We start from the raw sequence: 19,152 nt of genomic DNA, 5'->3' as shown, positions 1-19,152 counted from the left end.
CCTATCTGTACTGCATAAAATAAGCCCTTTCGTAACGTGTGTTGACACTGACATGAGAAACAGCTCTCAATGCGTGTCTTTAGATATTTGTTCATTTATCACTCAACCACGATTGATTTTACCTGTCAGAGAATCCTGAAGCCCATTATTCTGACAAGTTCATTTCTAGTTTCTCTGTTATGAATGTGAAGAATGATGGCAGGTTCTTGAGAACTTGCTAAGGTGTCACTGTGCGAAAGTACTGTGCTCTACCTTTGCTGGAGTTTTGGACTGTGAGATGAAAAAGTGCTCCAGGATGGGATTGCTCTCTACTTTATGTATGTTCTTCTCTCTCACACCGAGGCAGGCTGCAAACGGCGTGGCTACAAACCTGAAAAATGCATGAAATTACAATACTAATATGTTAATTTAATTATTTGTTACTCTAAAGTGATAGTTTGGCAAAAAACATGGATGGCATACTGCTATGTATGAAAATGGACAATACTACACAACATAGTAGCAATAAAATGCAGTGTCCATCTGTTTAGGTCAGGGGTCAGCAACATACGGCTCCAGAGCTGCATGTGGCTCTCTTACTCCTCTGTTGCGGCTCAACAGCAGAATTAGATTTTTTGTTACAAATGAAATAATCCTCCTTTGCAGTGAAATAAAGCTCTGCTGATCATTAACAATAAATGGTCTTAAACTCTAGATTTAATGTATATCTGCTAATTCAATGCTGGTTACCATAGCAACACAGACAAAAATCTAGCCTAGCTAGTAGCTAATGACAAGGCAAAAAAGAAAGATTTAAGACGAATATCAATCATTTGGAAACGAACAGACTTATTGCATTTATAATCACTACAGCTGATTTTCTGATTCGCTTAATCTGAAACAAAAAAGTGTCAAACACTAAAAAGTCTTGAATTTTTCCGTTCCACTTTACCTGGTGCTGCAGTTACATTCTGGTGCCTCAGAAACCATTTAAGGTGGCAAGGGACCATTCAAACCAGAAGCTGGCAAATGAGAAGTGACTTCAGACTTGTTTTACTTTTGAGGAAAAGTTTCCTGCCGGAGATGTGAGAAAAGCAGCTATAGCTGAGCTGAAGCTTAAAGCAGGGAAAAAAGTCTGCGTTTTCGTTTATATTATAGTTTTCAGCCTATGACATTAGTAGGACATTAGCACACAGAGACATATTTAAGATAGTAAAAATGGATTTAAAATGTTGTGGCTCTCAAGGTGGTTAGATTTTTGTTGAAAGGACAAAAAGACTCTTGTTAACATTCGGATTACCAACCCCTGGTTTAGGAAGTCTCTCGGTTGAACTATACATTTTCTCCAATAATTTTGATGGAATATATTTTGATAGAAATGTGCATGATGTTCAAAACTCATCGTAGGTGAGCAAGCAAGGCCACATATTTAATTTGATTATATTACTTAAAAATAACCAAGTTTATTTCCATTGTCCTAGAGAATGGTTACTTGGGGACCTGAATTTTTGTGTCCATTTTACAGATAACGCTATGTCCTACAGTGTGAGAAGTCTATTTGACTGTGTTTACATTTCCAGCTTGAAGCAGCACAAATCCTTTGTGACACAGATCTGTTTTGCTCAATGCTGTGGAAAAAGCAACATCTGGTCTCTTACCATCATACACTATATTGCCAAAAGTATTCGCTCGTCTGCCTTCACATGCATATGAACTTGAGTGACATCCCATTCTTAATCCATAGGGTTTAATATGATGTTGGCCCACCCTTTGCAGCTATAACAGCTTCAACACTTCTGGGAAGGCTTTGCACAAGGTTTAGGAGTGTTTATAGGAATTTTTGACCGTTCTTTCAGAAGAAGAACTTGTGATGTCAGACACTGATGTTGGACGAGAAGGCCTGGCTCACAGTCTCCACTCTAATTCATCCCAAAGGTGTTCTATGGGGTTGAGGTCAGGACTCTGTGCAGGCCAGTCAAGTTCTTCCACACCAAACTCGCTCATTTGTGCACTGCTTTGTGCACTGGTGTGCAGTCATGTTGGGACAGGAAGGGACCGTCCCCAAACTGTTCCCACAAAGTTGGGAGCGTGAAATTGTCCAAAATCTCTTGGTCTGCTGAAGCATTAAGAGTTCCTTTCAATGCCCCCTCTACCAAACTTTACACTTGGCACATTGCAGTCAGACAAGTTCAGACAAGTCCATCGGATTGCCAGACAGAAAGGTGTGATTCATCACTCCAGAGAACACGTCAACACTGCTCTAGAGTCCAGTGGCGGCCACTTTACACCACTGCATTCAATGCTTTGCATTGCGCTTGGTGATGTAAGGCCACATGAAGTTTGGAGGTCTGTAGCAATTGACTCTGCAAACAGTTAATGACCTCTCTGCACTATGTGCCTCAGCATCTGTCTTTTTACATGGCCTACCACTTTGTGGCTGAGTTGCTGTCGTTCCCAATTGCTTCCACTTTGTTATAACATCACTGACAGTTGACTGTGGAATATTTAGTAGTTGGAACACCTGAAATCAATTATTTGGATGGGAGACTGAATACTTTTGGCAATATAGTGTATGTCTGGCTATGTGTGCTTAATGAGAGCAGTCAATTTAGAATTCATGTGTTATTTTTCATACCATGCATATATATGACTGTCATCACTCAGAGCCTGCATGAGTTTCAGCAGATGCCAACCTAGTTATGTTAGTGCCAGTAAGCATGACTGGTCTTGTTCCACCTTCTTGCCCTAGACAACTGAGACCTGTTCTGTGAAGTAATCGTTGCAAGGAAGGCAAGTTCTTTCATTTGTTGTTGGTCCACGCATGTGGATCATTCATGTAACGTTATTGTTTGGTATGTGTGCCTGCGGGTCCTTTCAGCATAGAGGTGTGTTCACACTAAAGACAGATATAGGTCAATTAATAACACTAAGTGAACCATCATTGCATAAAGACTGTACCTGAGGCAAAAACTGGAGCTAAGACAGTAAGTACTGTAATATGAATGTAGTCTTTGAGGTAACTTATGGTCAATGTGAAACCAAAATTGACCCTTTTTTAACATATTAGGCACAATTTATCATAAAATTTACGAGCGTGTTCACACTCGCAGGTTTGGTTCGATTACAACGAACCCTGATGCGATTGTTCTTTTACTGCAGTTCATTAGAAGAAATATGAACGCTACCTTCTAAGTGAAACTGAAACCACGAAAACGAACCAAAGACGTCTATAAGCACTGCTTTGTGCTCCTGAGTGTGTGCACATTCTGTTCTTACCTCAGACCAAATCCCAAATAAGAAAACATTGGTGAATATCAGAATCTTTTGTCAGAAGGTCACATAGCTCTCACGACGTTCCTGTCATCAACTGCTGTTGTTTTGCTTGATGTCTGATTGGTAGTACATCAGTGGTTTCAAATTGTTGTAATGGCTTGTTCAATGGCCCTGACAGATTTTCCCTGTTTTCTCTGCTTCAAAAATGGTCTGCTTTTCTCCGGTAGACAGCTCTACAGTTTTCATGTTGGTTTATGCTTTTTAACAACAAATACAGTCCATTAATTGTTTAACAATCTAACAGGCACACCTGGGCAACAAGAATCACCTGCCAGTCACATGTTCCAATATTTTTGTTCACTTGAAAAAACGGGTGGCTTCACTTGAAAAAAGGTGCCACGTTCTAAGTTATTTAACACGTTGAGATGTAAACATCAGGAAATAAAAGGGGACATTTTAATCTATTGTCCTTTGTCATCTTGTCAGTGCACACGTCAATTATATTATGCATTAACTCTGCTGAGTTTTCGCTATTAAAACCTTATAGAGAATATTTGGTCTCAAATTGAACTAGGATGGCATTGTTTTTCAACTGTTTGAAGCCATCAACGATTCTCTCTGTAAAAGGTTGTTTGCAAGTTTACCCACAAGACTTCAACATATAACGGAATCAGTGGGAAAAAATATCCCATCCTAAGTTACTTTATGTACTTATTTAATGATTTGTTGTTAAGACAATTAAAAGCTTAATGTTTTTGGCCCATTTTTCAGTTAGGCCAGAGGCTCTGAAAGATCGGCAAATGTACATCACACCATCTGCCCAATAAGAGTTTTTCTGAGTGTTTACAGTGTTTGGTTTAATGTTAAATATGTCAGTCTGAAGGGTAAGTTAACTAGATCTAAAATGCTAGCAGACTAATTTCCTGTTTTCTCCTGAAAATTGTCAATCAGTACATAAAGACTTTTGCCCTGCTTTTTAAGTGTCTTCTGGTTTCAATACGCACCATGTTCTTGACGCTAAAGAACCCCTGAAGGACCATTTCTAAGTGTGTAGTATAGAGCGATTTATGATTTATGATTTCCCATGTACTTTGTGATGATTCAAGCATGCAGTTAGCACGATGTTACTTGATCCCATAGACTTCCATTACTTGTTACCTACATTAGCTTTGTGGCTCCAGGCAAAGCTAAAGAAGCAAATTGTAAATGTTGTCTACAGCCTCTGGTGTTGTCAGTTGGAGTGTAATGACTTCAGACATTCCTGTTTAACGTCACTCAGTGAAAGCTGTTTGTGTAAGGATGAGCAGGATTTCCTGGTAACATAAATGGCAAGTCTGTTGTTCCAGCCATCCAGCCTCTTTGAACCCACCTTTCAAACACATATCTAATTATGAGGAAGACCACTGAGTAGGGCAAGGTGATATATAAGTCTGACACTTTGGCATAGACACGCCCATCCTTGTCTTCCAGATCCGCCCACGTCAGGTTGACAGGCAGCCAGAGGCGGTCCCACCAGAACCATTCTCCAATAGTCTGAATCATCCCACTCACTCTGTAGAAAACCAAACATCAGGCAAATCAGATCAGACCAGAATCTAATATACATTCATCTGATGTTCAGCAGATAAACAGACAGAATCTAGATTTCATCAGTGCCAACAGTGACAGCTACATGACCATTCAAGATGAATTCGGTTAATAAAGTAAACAGTAAGTGTTTGTAAAGATACACCAGAATATAGGAGTGGGTAATATGACAAAATGTGTAGGCCTGTCACAATTATTACATAATATTACATAATCTGCACAAATTATTTAAGCTAATGGCTATTATCATATTCATATTTACTTTAAGTATAATACAGTAATAATCATTTTTATCATTTGGGTTGAAGAAAATACATGTAAATAAAGAAAATTTGAGTCTTATAAAACAACAAAAGTTCTAAATTGTGTCTGGTGCTATAACATTTTTAGAGGGTGGCAGCGAGTAACGTATGTTTAAATGATCGTTAATAACACCATTAGAGGGTAGCAGTAAGTAATGTTTGTTTAATTGACTGTTAATAACACCTTTAGAGGGTGGCAGTGAGTAACATTTGTTTAATTGACTGTTAATAACATCTTTAGGGGGTAGCAGTGAGTAACGTTTGCTTAATTGATTGTTAATAACATCTTTAGAGGGTGGCAGCGAGTAACGTTTGTTTAATTGACTGTTAATAACACCTTTAGAGGGTGGCAGCGAGTAACGTTTGTTTAATTGACTGTTAATAACACCTTTAGAGGGTGGCAGCGAGTAACATTTGTTTAATTGACTGTTAATAACATCTTTAGAGGGTGGCAGCGAGTAACGTTTGTTTAATTGACTGTTAATAACACCTTTAGAGGGTGGCAGCGAGTAACGTTTGTTTAATTGACTGTTAATAACACCTTTAGAGGGTGGCAGCGAGTAACGTTTGTTTAATTGACTGTTAATAACACCTTTACAGGGTGGCAGCGAGTAACGTTGTTTAATTGATTGTTAATAACATCTTTAGAGGGTGGCAGCGAGTAACGTTTGTTTAATTGACTGTTAATAACATCTTTAGAGGGTGGCAGCGAGTAACATTTGTTTAATTGACTGTTAATAACATCTTTAGGGGGTAGCAGTGAGTAACGTTTGCTTAATTGATTGTTAATAACATCTTTAGAGGATGGCAGTGAGTAACGTTTGCTTAATTGACTGTTAATAACACCTTTAGAGGGTGGCAGCGAGTAACGTTTGTTTAATTGATGGTTAATAACATCTTTAGAGGATGGCAGTGAGTAACGTTTGCTTAATTGACTGTTAATAACACCTTTACAGGGTGGCAGCGAGTAACGTTGTTTAATTGACTGTTAATAACACCTTTACAGGGTGGCAGCGAGTAACGTTTGTTTAATTGATGGTTAATAACATCTTTAGAGGATGGCAGTGAGTAACGTTTGCTTAATTGACTGTTAATAACACCTTTAGAGGGTGGCAGCGAGTAACGTTGTTTAATTGACTGTTAATAACACCTTTAGAGGGTGGCAGCGAGTAACATTTGTTTAATTGATGGTTAATAAGTCCTGTCATTGTGATAAATTACATTAAGATATATTTTAAAGGTTGTGTCTTCAGCGCAGTTAGTATTTCTAGAACACTAAGCAACTGCATGTATCACATGAAGATCGATTTGGATCAATTACAGACAATCTGTAAACAACAACCATCAGGTTACAGACATAAACCACACAGTAACAAGTAGCAGATAGAATAACAGTCCAAGTCCAGTTCTATGCATTTTTGGACTCTTTATCCAAAAAACAAACTCAAACTCTAACTTCTTAGTTCTATAAGGTTCTGTGAGCCAATCAGCACTTTCAATACACACAAGAGGACCAATCAGGTTCTGTTTCTTTGCCAGCGATTGCAGGAAACGTTTATAAAATGTTATGAATCATATGTTGCTGAAACTCCGCTTATGTTCTTGTAGTTCTTTTAACAGTCTTATGTTCTTAAATTCAAAGGAAAATGAAACTAAAGGAAACTTAAACGAATGGTTTTTACTTAAAACTGACCTCACTGTACAAAATATTCAGCACAGACCTTTATTTAATCTGCAGTGCTCTCTTGTAGAATAAAACAATAATTTGTCCTAAAACAAGAAATAATTATCATGAAAAACAATTGAATGACATAAGTAAACATCATAGAAATGTCAGAGAACTTCTGATAATGTAGACTCTCTATTACAACACTAATGAAACATATTACGAGCAAACTGCCAGATAGAACCTTAGAATTCCAGGCAGAAAGTGAGTTCTTAGGATCTTAAGGTTCTATCTGCATTTGACTTGTTCAAAAAAAAAGTCAAACCTCAGAAAAAAGCGATACGTAGCGTATACAGTCAAAACGACTCAGGACGTATAATGTGCACAGGTGTAAGGACAGTAGATGAAGTCTGTGAAACAAAGGTGTGGATTAAGGCCTAAACCTGGGAAGTTCCTTGTTGTTACCAGTGTAAATATTTGTCCAGTGGTCCTCCCCCTGCAGCTAGTTTCATTAATAGCAAACGAGTTGAAGAGTCAATGAATGCACAGCCCGGATCCTAGGAACCGCCACAAGGAACAACTTTGGCTCACTAAGCAAATCACCACGTGTAAAGGCTTTTTTTTACCACTCGAGGAGTTAATGTTCAAATGAGGCCTGAAATTTCCACCTCACAGTTTGTATTAAGCTTCACAGGACGTTGAAAAATGCTGGTAAAAGCAACGGCCTCTGAGAAGCTGCTGACAGCACAAACAGAACTGCTGCAACACAAAACAACATTAATAGGGGCAACGCTGACCTCAGGCAAAACTATTGGCCCAGACCTGCACACATACAAACACACCTGCTCCCACCAAGAATGTCAATTCAACAGAACTTCTATATTCTCTGCAATTCTTTCTTACAGTGTGTAAATAAAACTTTGCATCTCTAAAAAGTTGACAGAACGAGATGCATTTTCAAGCTTTCCTGTCAATGCTGTGATGTCTGTTCTGACTTTTTACACCATTTGATGATGACAACGGCCCTTTACATTGCATAAACCTTTCATGTGTATATCCAAACGGCTGTTCACACATTCATTTTGCTAAATATTATTTTACTTTATTTGCTTTACAGCTCCCCAATCTAGCAATGCCATTTGTTGAAGGGATATCTAAGAGGCATACTGGCTCCTAGATGGGGGAGACTGTGAATTCCTGGGTGGGCCTCAACACCTCTATTTTAATTACAAAGGCAGAGGTGGTAGGAGGGGGTTCTAGGTCACTTAGACAAAGGAGAAACAAGAAGGTGTGGTTTACATGGTTGACTGTACGTACATTGTTCTGTAAGCTTAGTTAGACTCGCATTTATTAAACTTCTTTTTCCTCGACAAAGTCTCCTCTCCTGTTTCGTCTGCTTTCCAGCAGAAGTCAACAATTTATTGTTCATTTTTCAGGAAATTAGATATAAGATAATTTGTGTACACTTAAAAGAGATACTTGTTTACGTGAACTTCATAGAATTATGTAAAGTATTTCCATACAAGTAAATGGCTTAATAATAAGTTAATTTTGTTGATCTGACATAGTTCAATTAATCAAACTTGATTGGATATCACATTTTGTCATTGGGTGCAGGGCAGAAAACACCCCAGACAAGCCATAAGTCCATCACAGGGCAGACACACAGACATACACATTCACACAATTTAGCGTCTCCATTTGGCTTGAATGCATGTCTTTGGATCGTGGGAGGAGGAAATCCATGCAGACTCAGGGAGAGCATGCACATTCTACACAGAAAGGATCCCGGGTGCCTGGCCGGGGAATCGAACCTGGGCCCTTCTTGCTGTGAGGCAGCAGTACTACCCAAATAATTCAAAGCTCATTGGGCCTGATGTACTAGTGTTGACTTAACCTATGTTGGTCCAAATGATCTTACCAGAGGTAGTTTAACAGGTAGTTCCCTGTCAGTTTAAAACCACGCTCAGCAATATAGAATATAACAAAGCACATTAACTAGGGGAGCCTATTAACAGAAATACAAGTGTATGCCCAAGAGAGGACAGCCTAAGGGGAAAGACAACACAGAAGTGGTGCGAATAGATTGAGCCAGGCGCCAGTAAAATCTCTGAATACAAAAAAAAATAATCAAAAGTGTCCCTTTACCTCTAAATAGTTGAGTAATGTGGCATATGTCCTATTGTAAGTTCAACCGACTTAATTTATCTCCGTATGTCTCTTGTGATGGACGGTGGAGGAGGCTGAAAAATACAATTCAGTTGACTGGATTGACTTTGGCTGATTTAATGTTTAGGATAATTAAGTTCTTTTAACACTATTAATTTAAACATATTTTTAAAATGGGTAAATTTAATTTATATCAGCTTAATTTGCTTTGTCAACATGTGCTAGTCCTATGCTTTCAGAACTGAAGTTCAAAAAATGCTTAAAAGCTACACGGAAAATGAGGCTCCTAACAACCACCTGGAAGACCTGGTAGACACCAACACTGTCTCCATCAAATAAGCAGCACTTTAAGCTTTCATCTTTGAGAGAGAGGAGAAAATCAAGCTATTTCAAATCTGAAAACATCCACGGGCGTTTCTGTCCATCCTTCCACTGTAAGAAGACCACTCAGCGCTATGGGTCTGAAAGGATGTGTAGCTGTCCAGAAGAACCTCACTGAGAAAAGGAAACAGACATCAAACAAAGAAGCTGAACAGTGGACTGACCACACCAGAGTCCAGACCTCAACACCACTGAATGAGTTTGGGATTATTTGGTCTGGAAGAGAAGGAAAACTCCATACTTCCACTATATGTTAGTGTAATGATATTTTATTATGAGTAATTGTGGAGCACTGCTGTTGGTGCACTCATTATAAAACATTCACAGCGTAAAGAGCGGCTAGAGCTTTATGGTGCAAAGAATTAAACACTTTATAGCCCTGATTAGAGCGATGATTATGGTTACCAGAGGAGAACGTTATCAGATAGTTATCAGAAGAGAAAGGTTGCAAATCTTCAAATGAGCCCCATTTGAGTGAAGGGACTGGAGACTCCATAACACAATTTGGGATTTTCACCTAAAACATTCTTAAAATAATCTTTATGCAAAGTGTTGGAATAAAACCTCATATATCCAACATTACGACTTTACAAGAGAAGGAACAACATTCCTAACTTATAATGAAAGTTAATATAACCCGAATTTTTGAAAGCAATTCTGGACCATTTCTGCAGGTCTACATAAAATTGTGAAAAATAGTGAAAAAAGACAAAAATGAAGAGTTCTTACACGGCAGTGATGATATGCTATGCTAATGATATCCCTTCAAGCATGTGTAATCGGCTCAATTTAACCAAATCAGGTATAAACAACAAAGAAACCTACTTTTAAACAAGGCTGAGGCACTAAATGCCCAGTTGTCTATGCACATTCTCTGAATTCTCTGGATCAGTCAGCCTGGGTCTAAACTATACTCCTTTTCCGAGACTTCTAAGTAGAGTAACTTATCCTGCAGTTATGCAGACCTAATAAACACAATGGGAGGTAACTATGCAAGACAATGGAGACTGTTTAAGTTAACCAGCTCTGATTGTGTTAAAGGGCTGCCTTTGCTTTCAGTGAACATTTCACACATATGCATTTCTAATTGCTGTGGATTCAAAATTGAGAAACATACCATCTGTTTAACATCAAACTATAAAATGCATTGTAGGAAAAGCATCAATATATTAAGTGGAAAACAGGCCTAGGATTGAAGAAAATCTACAGCCTTGTTCGATTTATGATTACAAACTGTTTCCAGGAGAACGGAGAAGGAATGCAGCCAACAAACAAGAACAGCACTTTGTAAGAGGTTTTAAAGCTGGGTGAGAATGTTATAATTAAACTCTGATCGGTGAAAGAATGCTTTAACACTTCGGGCTCTGAATGACTGAAGCAAGAAAAAAAAACAAGAACATATCAAATGATCTGGGTTATGGAACATCCAGGAAGTAAGAGGATATTTCAATGGTACAAAATTCCTTAAAAGCGTGCAGCACAATGCATAACACCAATCTGAGAGAGCAAACCTCACCCACTTTCTCCCATGCTGCTCAATTCTGTACTGCCATGTAAGTAAAAAGGCAGATTTAGCCCATTTGAAAGACTTCAGCTCCTCCATGCACTGGATAAAAGTTCATGGATTCTAATGTACATGATTTCCACATGCATTATCAACATATTTACTCGTAAATGTAAGTAAAGTGAAAGACATACTGGTGTTGATATATTTTACTCATGTTCAATTCAATGCGCTACTGACTGTAACTCATAACAGTTACTCCATGATCGAGTAAACACTTTAAAGGGTTAAAGGCAACAGCCTTGGTCAATACGCTTACCTGCCTGGTTCCAGGCTAAGGCCGGACAGCAGACAGACCTTTCCCCTCTGGACTCCTCACTTCAGATTGCAGCTAACAGGTCAACATCCACCTTGGTGCTGCTGGGAAAAAGTAGAGCATGACAACTCTGGCTCAACTCCGGTCACACAGTATCGCACTTTGTTTGGAATTCCTTGTAGGCACACCCAGCTTAGTCACAATTGACTCTTTTTTCCCCACCCCTCTCTTCCTGCACACACATTGCCTTGGGCAGGTAAGGACGGATCCACACAGATTCTCTGGCCACATAGAAATAGCATTGAAGTCATTCTAAGTGGTTCCGAGTTTGGCGGATACTTTGACCTCGCTTGGTCCTCTGGTTGACAGCAAGTACAACCGGACTGAAAATGGGTGGAAACATGTAATATGGTTTTCTCATGTGTGTCATTTCCGAAATAATTTATTTTAGTGTGACACAACTTGCATAAAGTGGGGCTTCTGTCCAGATCCCTTTTCCCTTTGACTTCATAGAAGCCAAAGTGCTTCCATGTGCCAGAACAGGGGTCAGCAACACACGGCTGTTTTACTTTCCTGTTGTGGCTCCACAGCAGAATTAGGTTTTAGATAAAAATAAAAAATAATCCTCCTTTGCAGTAAAATAAAGCCCTGCAAACTGGCAAACAGAGGGCATGGACAATCTCACTGAGCTAGTCGCTAACGAAAAGGCAAAGAGAAAGATTTAAGACGAACATCTGAAGACGGATGAACTTATTTACATTTATAAGCAGCGTAGTTGGTTCCCTGACACATTAAATCTGCAACAAGAGACTGTGAAATGCTATAAAGTTGCGAAGATGAAGTCAGTTTCTCTTTGAATTTCCCTCTTCCATCTTAAATGGTGCTGCATTGCAGTTCATACAAAAAGCTGGAGAATGAACAGTGACATGAGCCTCGTGAAACCACCGAAAGTTGAGAGACATTTTACAAGAAACTGCTCAACTCTTCAGGAAAGGTTTCCTGTCAGAAATGGGAAGGAAGCGGATATAGCAAAAGCTTAAATGTACACTGCGCCTGATTAGGGCCAAATGTAGCGCAGCATCTGGTCTAGACACACAAAGCAGAGCTGGCCTGGGTATTTTTGCACAACGGGCTAATACAGGAACTGATCCGTTTGACAGGTTTCGCCAAAACAGATAAAAACCAGCCCAGATGAGCAAAGAACAGCATTACATCTGACCCTGAATTGGTGCAGATCTTGATATAAGCAGCTGTCTCTGGAACGGATCCGGCGCTAACTTGCACAGCAACAGCTCCATATCCATAATTATTCATAAATCATTAATAATGAATGTTTAAAAAAAGGTAAATTCAAAAAAAGAAACATAAAACCAAATACCTAAAAATGCTCAGCAAGCATCTATCTATCTATCTATCTGTCTGTCTGTCTGTCTGTCTGTCTGTCTGTCTTTCTATCTATCTATCTATCTATTTGGGTGGTGGATCATTCTCAGCTCTGTAGTAACACTGATGTGGTGGTAGTGTGTTAGTGTGTGTTGTGCTGGTCTGAGTGGATCAGACACAGCAGTGCAGCTGGAGTTTTTAACCATCTCAGTGTCACTGCTGGACTGAGAATAGTCCACCAACCAAAAATATCCAGCCAACAGCTTCCTGTGGGCAGTGTCCTGCGACCACTGATGAAGGACTAGATGTGATGGTCACTAGATGACCATCACAAACTGTGCAGAAGTAGATGAGCTATCGTCTCTGACTTTACATCTACAAGGTGGACTGACCAGGTAGGGGTGTCTGATCACTGTTATGCTAAAGCCAGCGTACAGACCACTGGTTAAAGTCACCAAACCAGTCCAGAAGCAGGTACGAGTGTGGCCAGAAGGGTCTTCAGAGACACTTCAAGACTGTTTTTAACATCACAGGCTGGAATGTGTTTAAACAAGTGGCGACCTACAACAATCAGAAGCCATGATGACAGGGGAGGTCTACAGGCTACTGAAGGCTAGGAGACGAGGTGGGCCAGAGGGCAGCTAGGACCAATCTGTAACCTGTCCCACAGCATCAGAAAGGCAAAGAGGCAGTACTCTAGTAGGATAGCCCATCTCTTCAGTGACAGCAGAGATACACGGAGCCTGTGGTGGTGTATGTATGTGTGTGTATATATATATATATATATATATATATATATATATATAGATAGATAGATAGATAGATAGATAGATAGATAGATAATATCCCACTCCTCCTTTAAGAAAAAGATATAGAAAACAAATCTAATCTGCAACAAAATGATCAAATAAGATGTTGAACAACCCCACAGATAAAACTGAAAATGAGCTAAGAAAATGTAACACACAATACAACAAACTCATAAATGAGAAGACTCAATTCCTAATACAACAATTAAGACACAAAAATTTTGAACACAGCAACAAATCTGGAAAAACTCCTGGCAAATCTAGTAAAACATAAAGAAGAAATAACAATACCAGTAATTAAAGATGAGACAGGAAATACTATGCAAACACCAGAAGAGATCAATCGAGTATTCAGACAATTTTTATACAAATCTATACTCACAAGAACACGATCCAGAAACAGAAGACATTTACACTTATCTTGAGAACACAAACCTCCCAAGACTGACCAAAGAACAAACACAAATACTGGAAAATCCAATAATGTCAGAAGAACTTTATAATGCCCTTCACCACATGTCGAATAATAAAGCACCTGGTCCTGACGGCTTTCCCGCTGAATTTTATAAACACTTCCGGAGAACGGAGTGTGTGAGTGACTGTTTGTGTCTGTCTGTCTGCCCTGCGTTGGACTGGCGACCTGTCCAGGGTGTATCCTGCCTTCCGCCCGAAGACTGCTGGGATAGGCTCCAGCACCCCCCCGCGACCCTGACGGAGAAGCGGCTTAGAAAATGGATGGATGGATGGATGGATGGACTTCCGGAGAATACTCGCCCCACTATTCAATAGAATGACTGCTGAAATAAAGCATAACAATATTTTACCATCTGAAATGAACACCGCTATAATTTCACTTCATCTCAAACCTAACAAAGACTCCACCCTACCCTCCAGCTACCGTCCATTATCACTCATTAACACAAACATACATATTATAAGCAAGACCTTGGCAACTAGATTAGAAACAGGTAGCCCATCACTTACACATCCCGATCAGACTGGCTTCATCAAAGGAAGACATTCAACCACTAACATGCGCAGACTACTTAACCTGATACATCACACATCGTCTCACAAATCAGAAACCACAATAGTCATATTAGATGCAGACAAAATAGGGTTCGGAGAATCATTTATTAACTGGATAAAAATTCTTTACACTGCACCCAAGGCCACAGTCAATACTAATGGACTAATATCACCAAATTTCACACTGCACAGAGGTACTAGGCAAGGATGCCCTCTCTCACCCCTCCTATTCTCAATTTTTATAGAACCATTGGCAGAAGCTATACGACAAAACATAAACATAAAAGGTATCCAAACCCAAACTGTAGAACACAAAATCAGTTTATATTTTTACAGAATCAGCCCACATCAATTCCTCAAACCATACAAATGAAAAATACTCCAAAATCTCCAATTACTCTATTAACTGGACTAAGTCTACTATACTACCAATCAACATGATCTTATTAGATAGAGCAGCACAGTCTCTTCCTATCCCATTGAGCACCCAATACGTCACATATCTGGGCATCAAAATTCCCTCCCACCCAGCTGTCAGAGTTGCCTAAACTCAATTTTAACCCATTACTCTCAACTATAAACAATGACCTCAAATGCTGGATGAACTTCCCACTATCCCTTATTGGCAGAATATCTATAATCAAAATAATCATATTACCAAAAGTAAACTATTCTTCTCAATGATCCTAGTTCAGCCTCACTCTACCTGGTTCAAAACTTTAGACTCCATTATCTCCAAATTTTACTGGAAAAATAAACCACCCAGGATCAAATTAGTTACATTACAGAACTCAGGGAGGCCTCGAAGGCCCCAATTTCCAACAATATTTCCTAGCAAATCAATTACAACACATAATAAAATGGATAAAACCTAATCAAACAGATGAATTATGGAAAGCAGCAGAACAAGCTTCAAGTAATGAAATACAACTCTCAGACTTACCGTTCATCAGTACAACACTCAAACACCACTCCTGCTTCCAAAATCCAGTGATGGTATCAACACTGACAGCTTGGTGGAAACTACACAAGATCACTGACGCTATAATTTCACCCTCCAAACACTCACGCATATGGCACAACCCCCGACCTTCCTGCCACCAAAAACACAACAACTTTACACAAATGGAAAGTCAAAGGTATTACACACTTACATCACATTATACAGAATAAAAACTCTAACCATTTGACATCTAACCCAGGTACACAGCATTGAGAGTAACCAGTTTCTGGAATATCATCAACTTAGATCCATATTAAACTCAAAAATTAGAAATAAAAAAGATATGCTAGAACTAAGTCCACTAATTTCAGAATTCCTAAACATCTCCTCCTCAAAAAATACTATCTAAAATGTATAAATTCCTATCTGAGTTAGACCAAACAATTTATGTACCAAAGAAAAAGTGCGAAGACGATCTCTTGGTTATTCCCTCTACCGACCTCTGGACAAACATTCTGGAAAACACATCTAGCATGACTAACAATACTAACCTCCTCCTCATACAATATAAGGTCATTCACAGAGTACACTACACTGGGCAAAGGCTCTGTAAAATAGGAATAACAGACTCTGAAATCTGTAGACACTGTTCACTAAACACTCCTGACAGTTACATACATGCTTTGTGGTATTGCACACCAGTCAAGAACGTCTGGCAACTTGTTATAAATCAACTATTATGGGGCAGTTCAGTCGTAGGCTGGAGGTTAGGGAACTGGCCCTGTGACCGGAAGGTTGCCGGTTCGATCCCCAGGGCCGACAGTCCATGACTGAGGTGTCCTTGAGCAAGACACCTAACCCCCAACTGCTCCCCGGGCACCGTGGATAGGGCTGCCCACCGCTCCGGGCAAACGTGCTCACTGCCCCCTAGTGTGTGTGTTCACTAGTGTGTATGTGGTGTTTCACTTCAAGGATGGGTTAAATGCGGAGGTAGAATTTCCCTAACCCCATTGTTAAAACAGCCCATCTCCCCATCACTCTGCCTGTTAGGTGACACATCATCCGTGCATCTAAACAAGGAACAGAACTCTCTTGGTGGCGCTAACCAGACTATCCTGACAAACTGGAAGACAAGGAAAAAGATCAAAATCAATCAATGGAAAAACCTTCTAATAGAACACATAGCAACGGGAAAAATCTCAGCACCTCTCAAAGACAAATCTCATGAATACGAAAAAACATGGTCAACACTTTTAGACCGACCTATGGTGCCTCTACCCGAATGCTCCAGGTCTCACTCACACACACACACACACACACACAACTAAATTTATATTGGAGGTATAACAAATAGCTAAAGCTCAATTCATATTCTCAGGGGGTACAAATATATATATTTTTTCTCTTTTCCTTTTTTTCTTTTTTATTTTGTTGTTATTTTACATGTTTTGTATGTTTCTTTTATTTATTATTATTTTTGGGGGGTTTTTTTGTTTTGTTTTTTTTCCCCTCCCAATTTCGACCATTTTCTCCTCCTTTATTCTCCCTTGTAATTTTTGTTTGCTTGTATGTTTGCAATTTGTTGTCCTCCCTCTTCACGATAGCAGCATATACTAAAATAAATTTGCTATACCAGTAAAAGAAAAATTAGTCCTCCAAAGAGGGGGGGGGTTGTGGCGGGATTTAAAGAAAAATACATATAGAATGAAGCATTTCACACCTAAACACTGAATTATTTACAATTTAACGACTGATTCATGCAGAAATTTGGAACACTCTGTGGAATTCCCATTCAAACTGGTGCTGGTGTCTCGCCCTCACTGTAAAAATGATCCAGTGTTTTAACCTAAAGAAACTTGGTTCACTTTTAGATTTTGAGTTCACTGAACTTCAGTTGTGTTTTATGCTTCTGGGTGTGATTAAACATGAATATTACTACATGTAATGAGTTCATTAGGAGGGTTTGGGTGCGGAGTCAGGCCATGCTGAGCCGACCAGATCACAGGACATTAATGATTAACCTAATTCAGCCTAATGATGTTCACAGAGTTCAAAGCACAGAAATGTCAGGCTCAGATTTTACTGCTGCTACAATCTGTGATTTGCACTGTTTCTGACTGGTCATATTGTTCTGTTAGTATATCATATTTAGAGGTTTAAACTGATTTTGCATCTTGTTTGCATATGAAGGTGAACTGAATTGACTGCTTACTTAATGGTGGTACTTAAAGGGCCTGTATCCTACATTTTACTGGAAGACTATTTTCACCCCTAAGGTCCCCTTTTTAACATTTGTGTGGTTTTAAGTGCCAAAAATGGCCATAACGGTCACAATTCCAACCTTTCTTCATCCCTTGGAATTAATCAGCCTGTTTCAGTTACTGTGTCTTCAAGACTGATGTTAGATGAATGAGATTTGTTCTGACTGGCTGCCCTCATTCAAGAAAAGCACTCGGATTTGAAACACTCCTTAGTGCGTAAATGCGATGTTTTAAAACCTTTACAAATTTTACACGTTACATCAAACTCCTTTATTTAAAAAAGGAGGGAAATTCAGTTTTCCATGATATGGGCCCTTTAAACGTTGATTAAGAGCATCCCAGGCTTAGTCCCACTTGTAAAAAGTCTTGCAGCGGTAAAATAGATGAAGCAATTTAATGAAGATCATCCAATATATGAGAAATAACACACAATTGTACCAATGCGAGACACTTGAAAGCTTTCCAGTTTCCAGCTAAAGGACACGCTGGTGCAAAGTTAAGTACATAAAGAAAACAAGGCCTCAAACTAAAGAAAGTGTGGCAGCTTTAACCAACTCCAAAGCCTTAACTGCCTAAAAGCAGAAGCAGGAGATGAGCTCTGAGTAAATAATGCAAATGATTAGTCCCACAGCAAATTCCATCCAGTCACACTATTTCGCTTACAATCACCTCGTTTTCCCAGAATTTAGCGAACACACGATTCTGTCATTGTTGTTATAACCATTCAGAGCTGATTATCTAGTTGGAACATCTCAGCAAAGTGCAGAAACAGCTAATTCAGCACAGACCTGAAGTCTAGTGTATATAATAACTTACTAATGATAACATTTACTATTGATAATGACGATCAAAGTCCACTTTCAAGCAAATCCAACACACAATCACTGTTCTAAATGAGCATCTAGTCTTAGGTTAGTCTTTTAAAAGTTGTCTTGCATTTTCCATCTCCTTATTTAAGGCATGTGAGTTGTACATGTTTGTGCGAGCTGAATTAACAAGCAGTGTTAAGATTTGAAATAAGACAATTATTACTACACGAGTTACACCACTAAGGAACACAATTCAAACAGGCCAAGGCGTCTCATTAAAATGATGTGAGTGTATGAGAATCTCCAGCAGTGTATATAAATATAGCAGGGTGCTCATTCGGTTTCAGTGGCAAATATTCGAAAGTTTGTTTCACAGTAATTGTAAGTGATTAAAGGGGAAATCCACTGATTTTTCAAAATATCTGCACAATTACATGTTAGAACATGTAAGAAACTTGAGCTACATAATTTAATGTTTTTTTTGTTTTTTTTTACAAGGAATGGCTATGAATATGTCTGAGACATTGAGTGCAGTTATAAGCAGTTAATAGTCAGGAAATCAGTTTTTCTCAGTAATCTAATCAATGCATTTACGTGCACTTGAGTAATCAGATAACGGTGAAACTCCGAGTCTATGAGTCAGGCAGTAATCAGATTTCTGCTTTGAAACTGGCCAATAAACTCACTGAAGAAGAAACGACGTAAAGATAACGGAAAACTCAAACTTCATGCAGTGAATTT

At 39.0% G+C, this 19,152-nt stretch overlaps 1 protein-coding gene across 2 annotated transcripts in view; it reads right to left on the bottom strand.

Annotated features, from left to right (window-relative positions):
• Positions 1–11,350, bottom strand: part of cers3a (ceramide synthase 3a) — a 31,940-nt gene extending 20,590 nt beyond the window's left edge. Inside the window, exons 1-3 of one of the 2 annotated variants that reach the window (XM_017699561.2) lie at positions 11,181–11,350; positions 4,622–4,804; positions 253–370 (exon numbers count right to left, since the gene is read on the bottom strand). In XM_017699561.2, the coding sequence (XP_017555050.1) occupies positions 253–370; positions 4,622–4,794 (291 nt within the window). In that variant the 5' untranslated portion in view covers positions 4,795–4,804; positions 11,181–11,350. The other variant, XM_017699562.2, reaches the window with a different exon arrangement.
• Positions 11,351–19,152: the final 7,802 nt, after the last annotated feature.

This window comes from Pygocentrus nattereri, chromosome 15 (assembly GCF_015220715.1).
Source record: "Pygocentrus nattereri isolate fPygNat1 chromosome 15, fPygNat1.pri, whole genome shotgun sequence".
NCBI classification, from domain to species: Eukaryota; Metazoa; Chordata; class Actinopteri; order Characiformes; family Serrasalmidae; genus Pygocentrus; species Pygocentrus nattereri.
The sequence above is the reverse complement of the archived record's forward strand: the minus strand, read 5'-3'. Positions and strand labels throughout refer to the sequence as shown.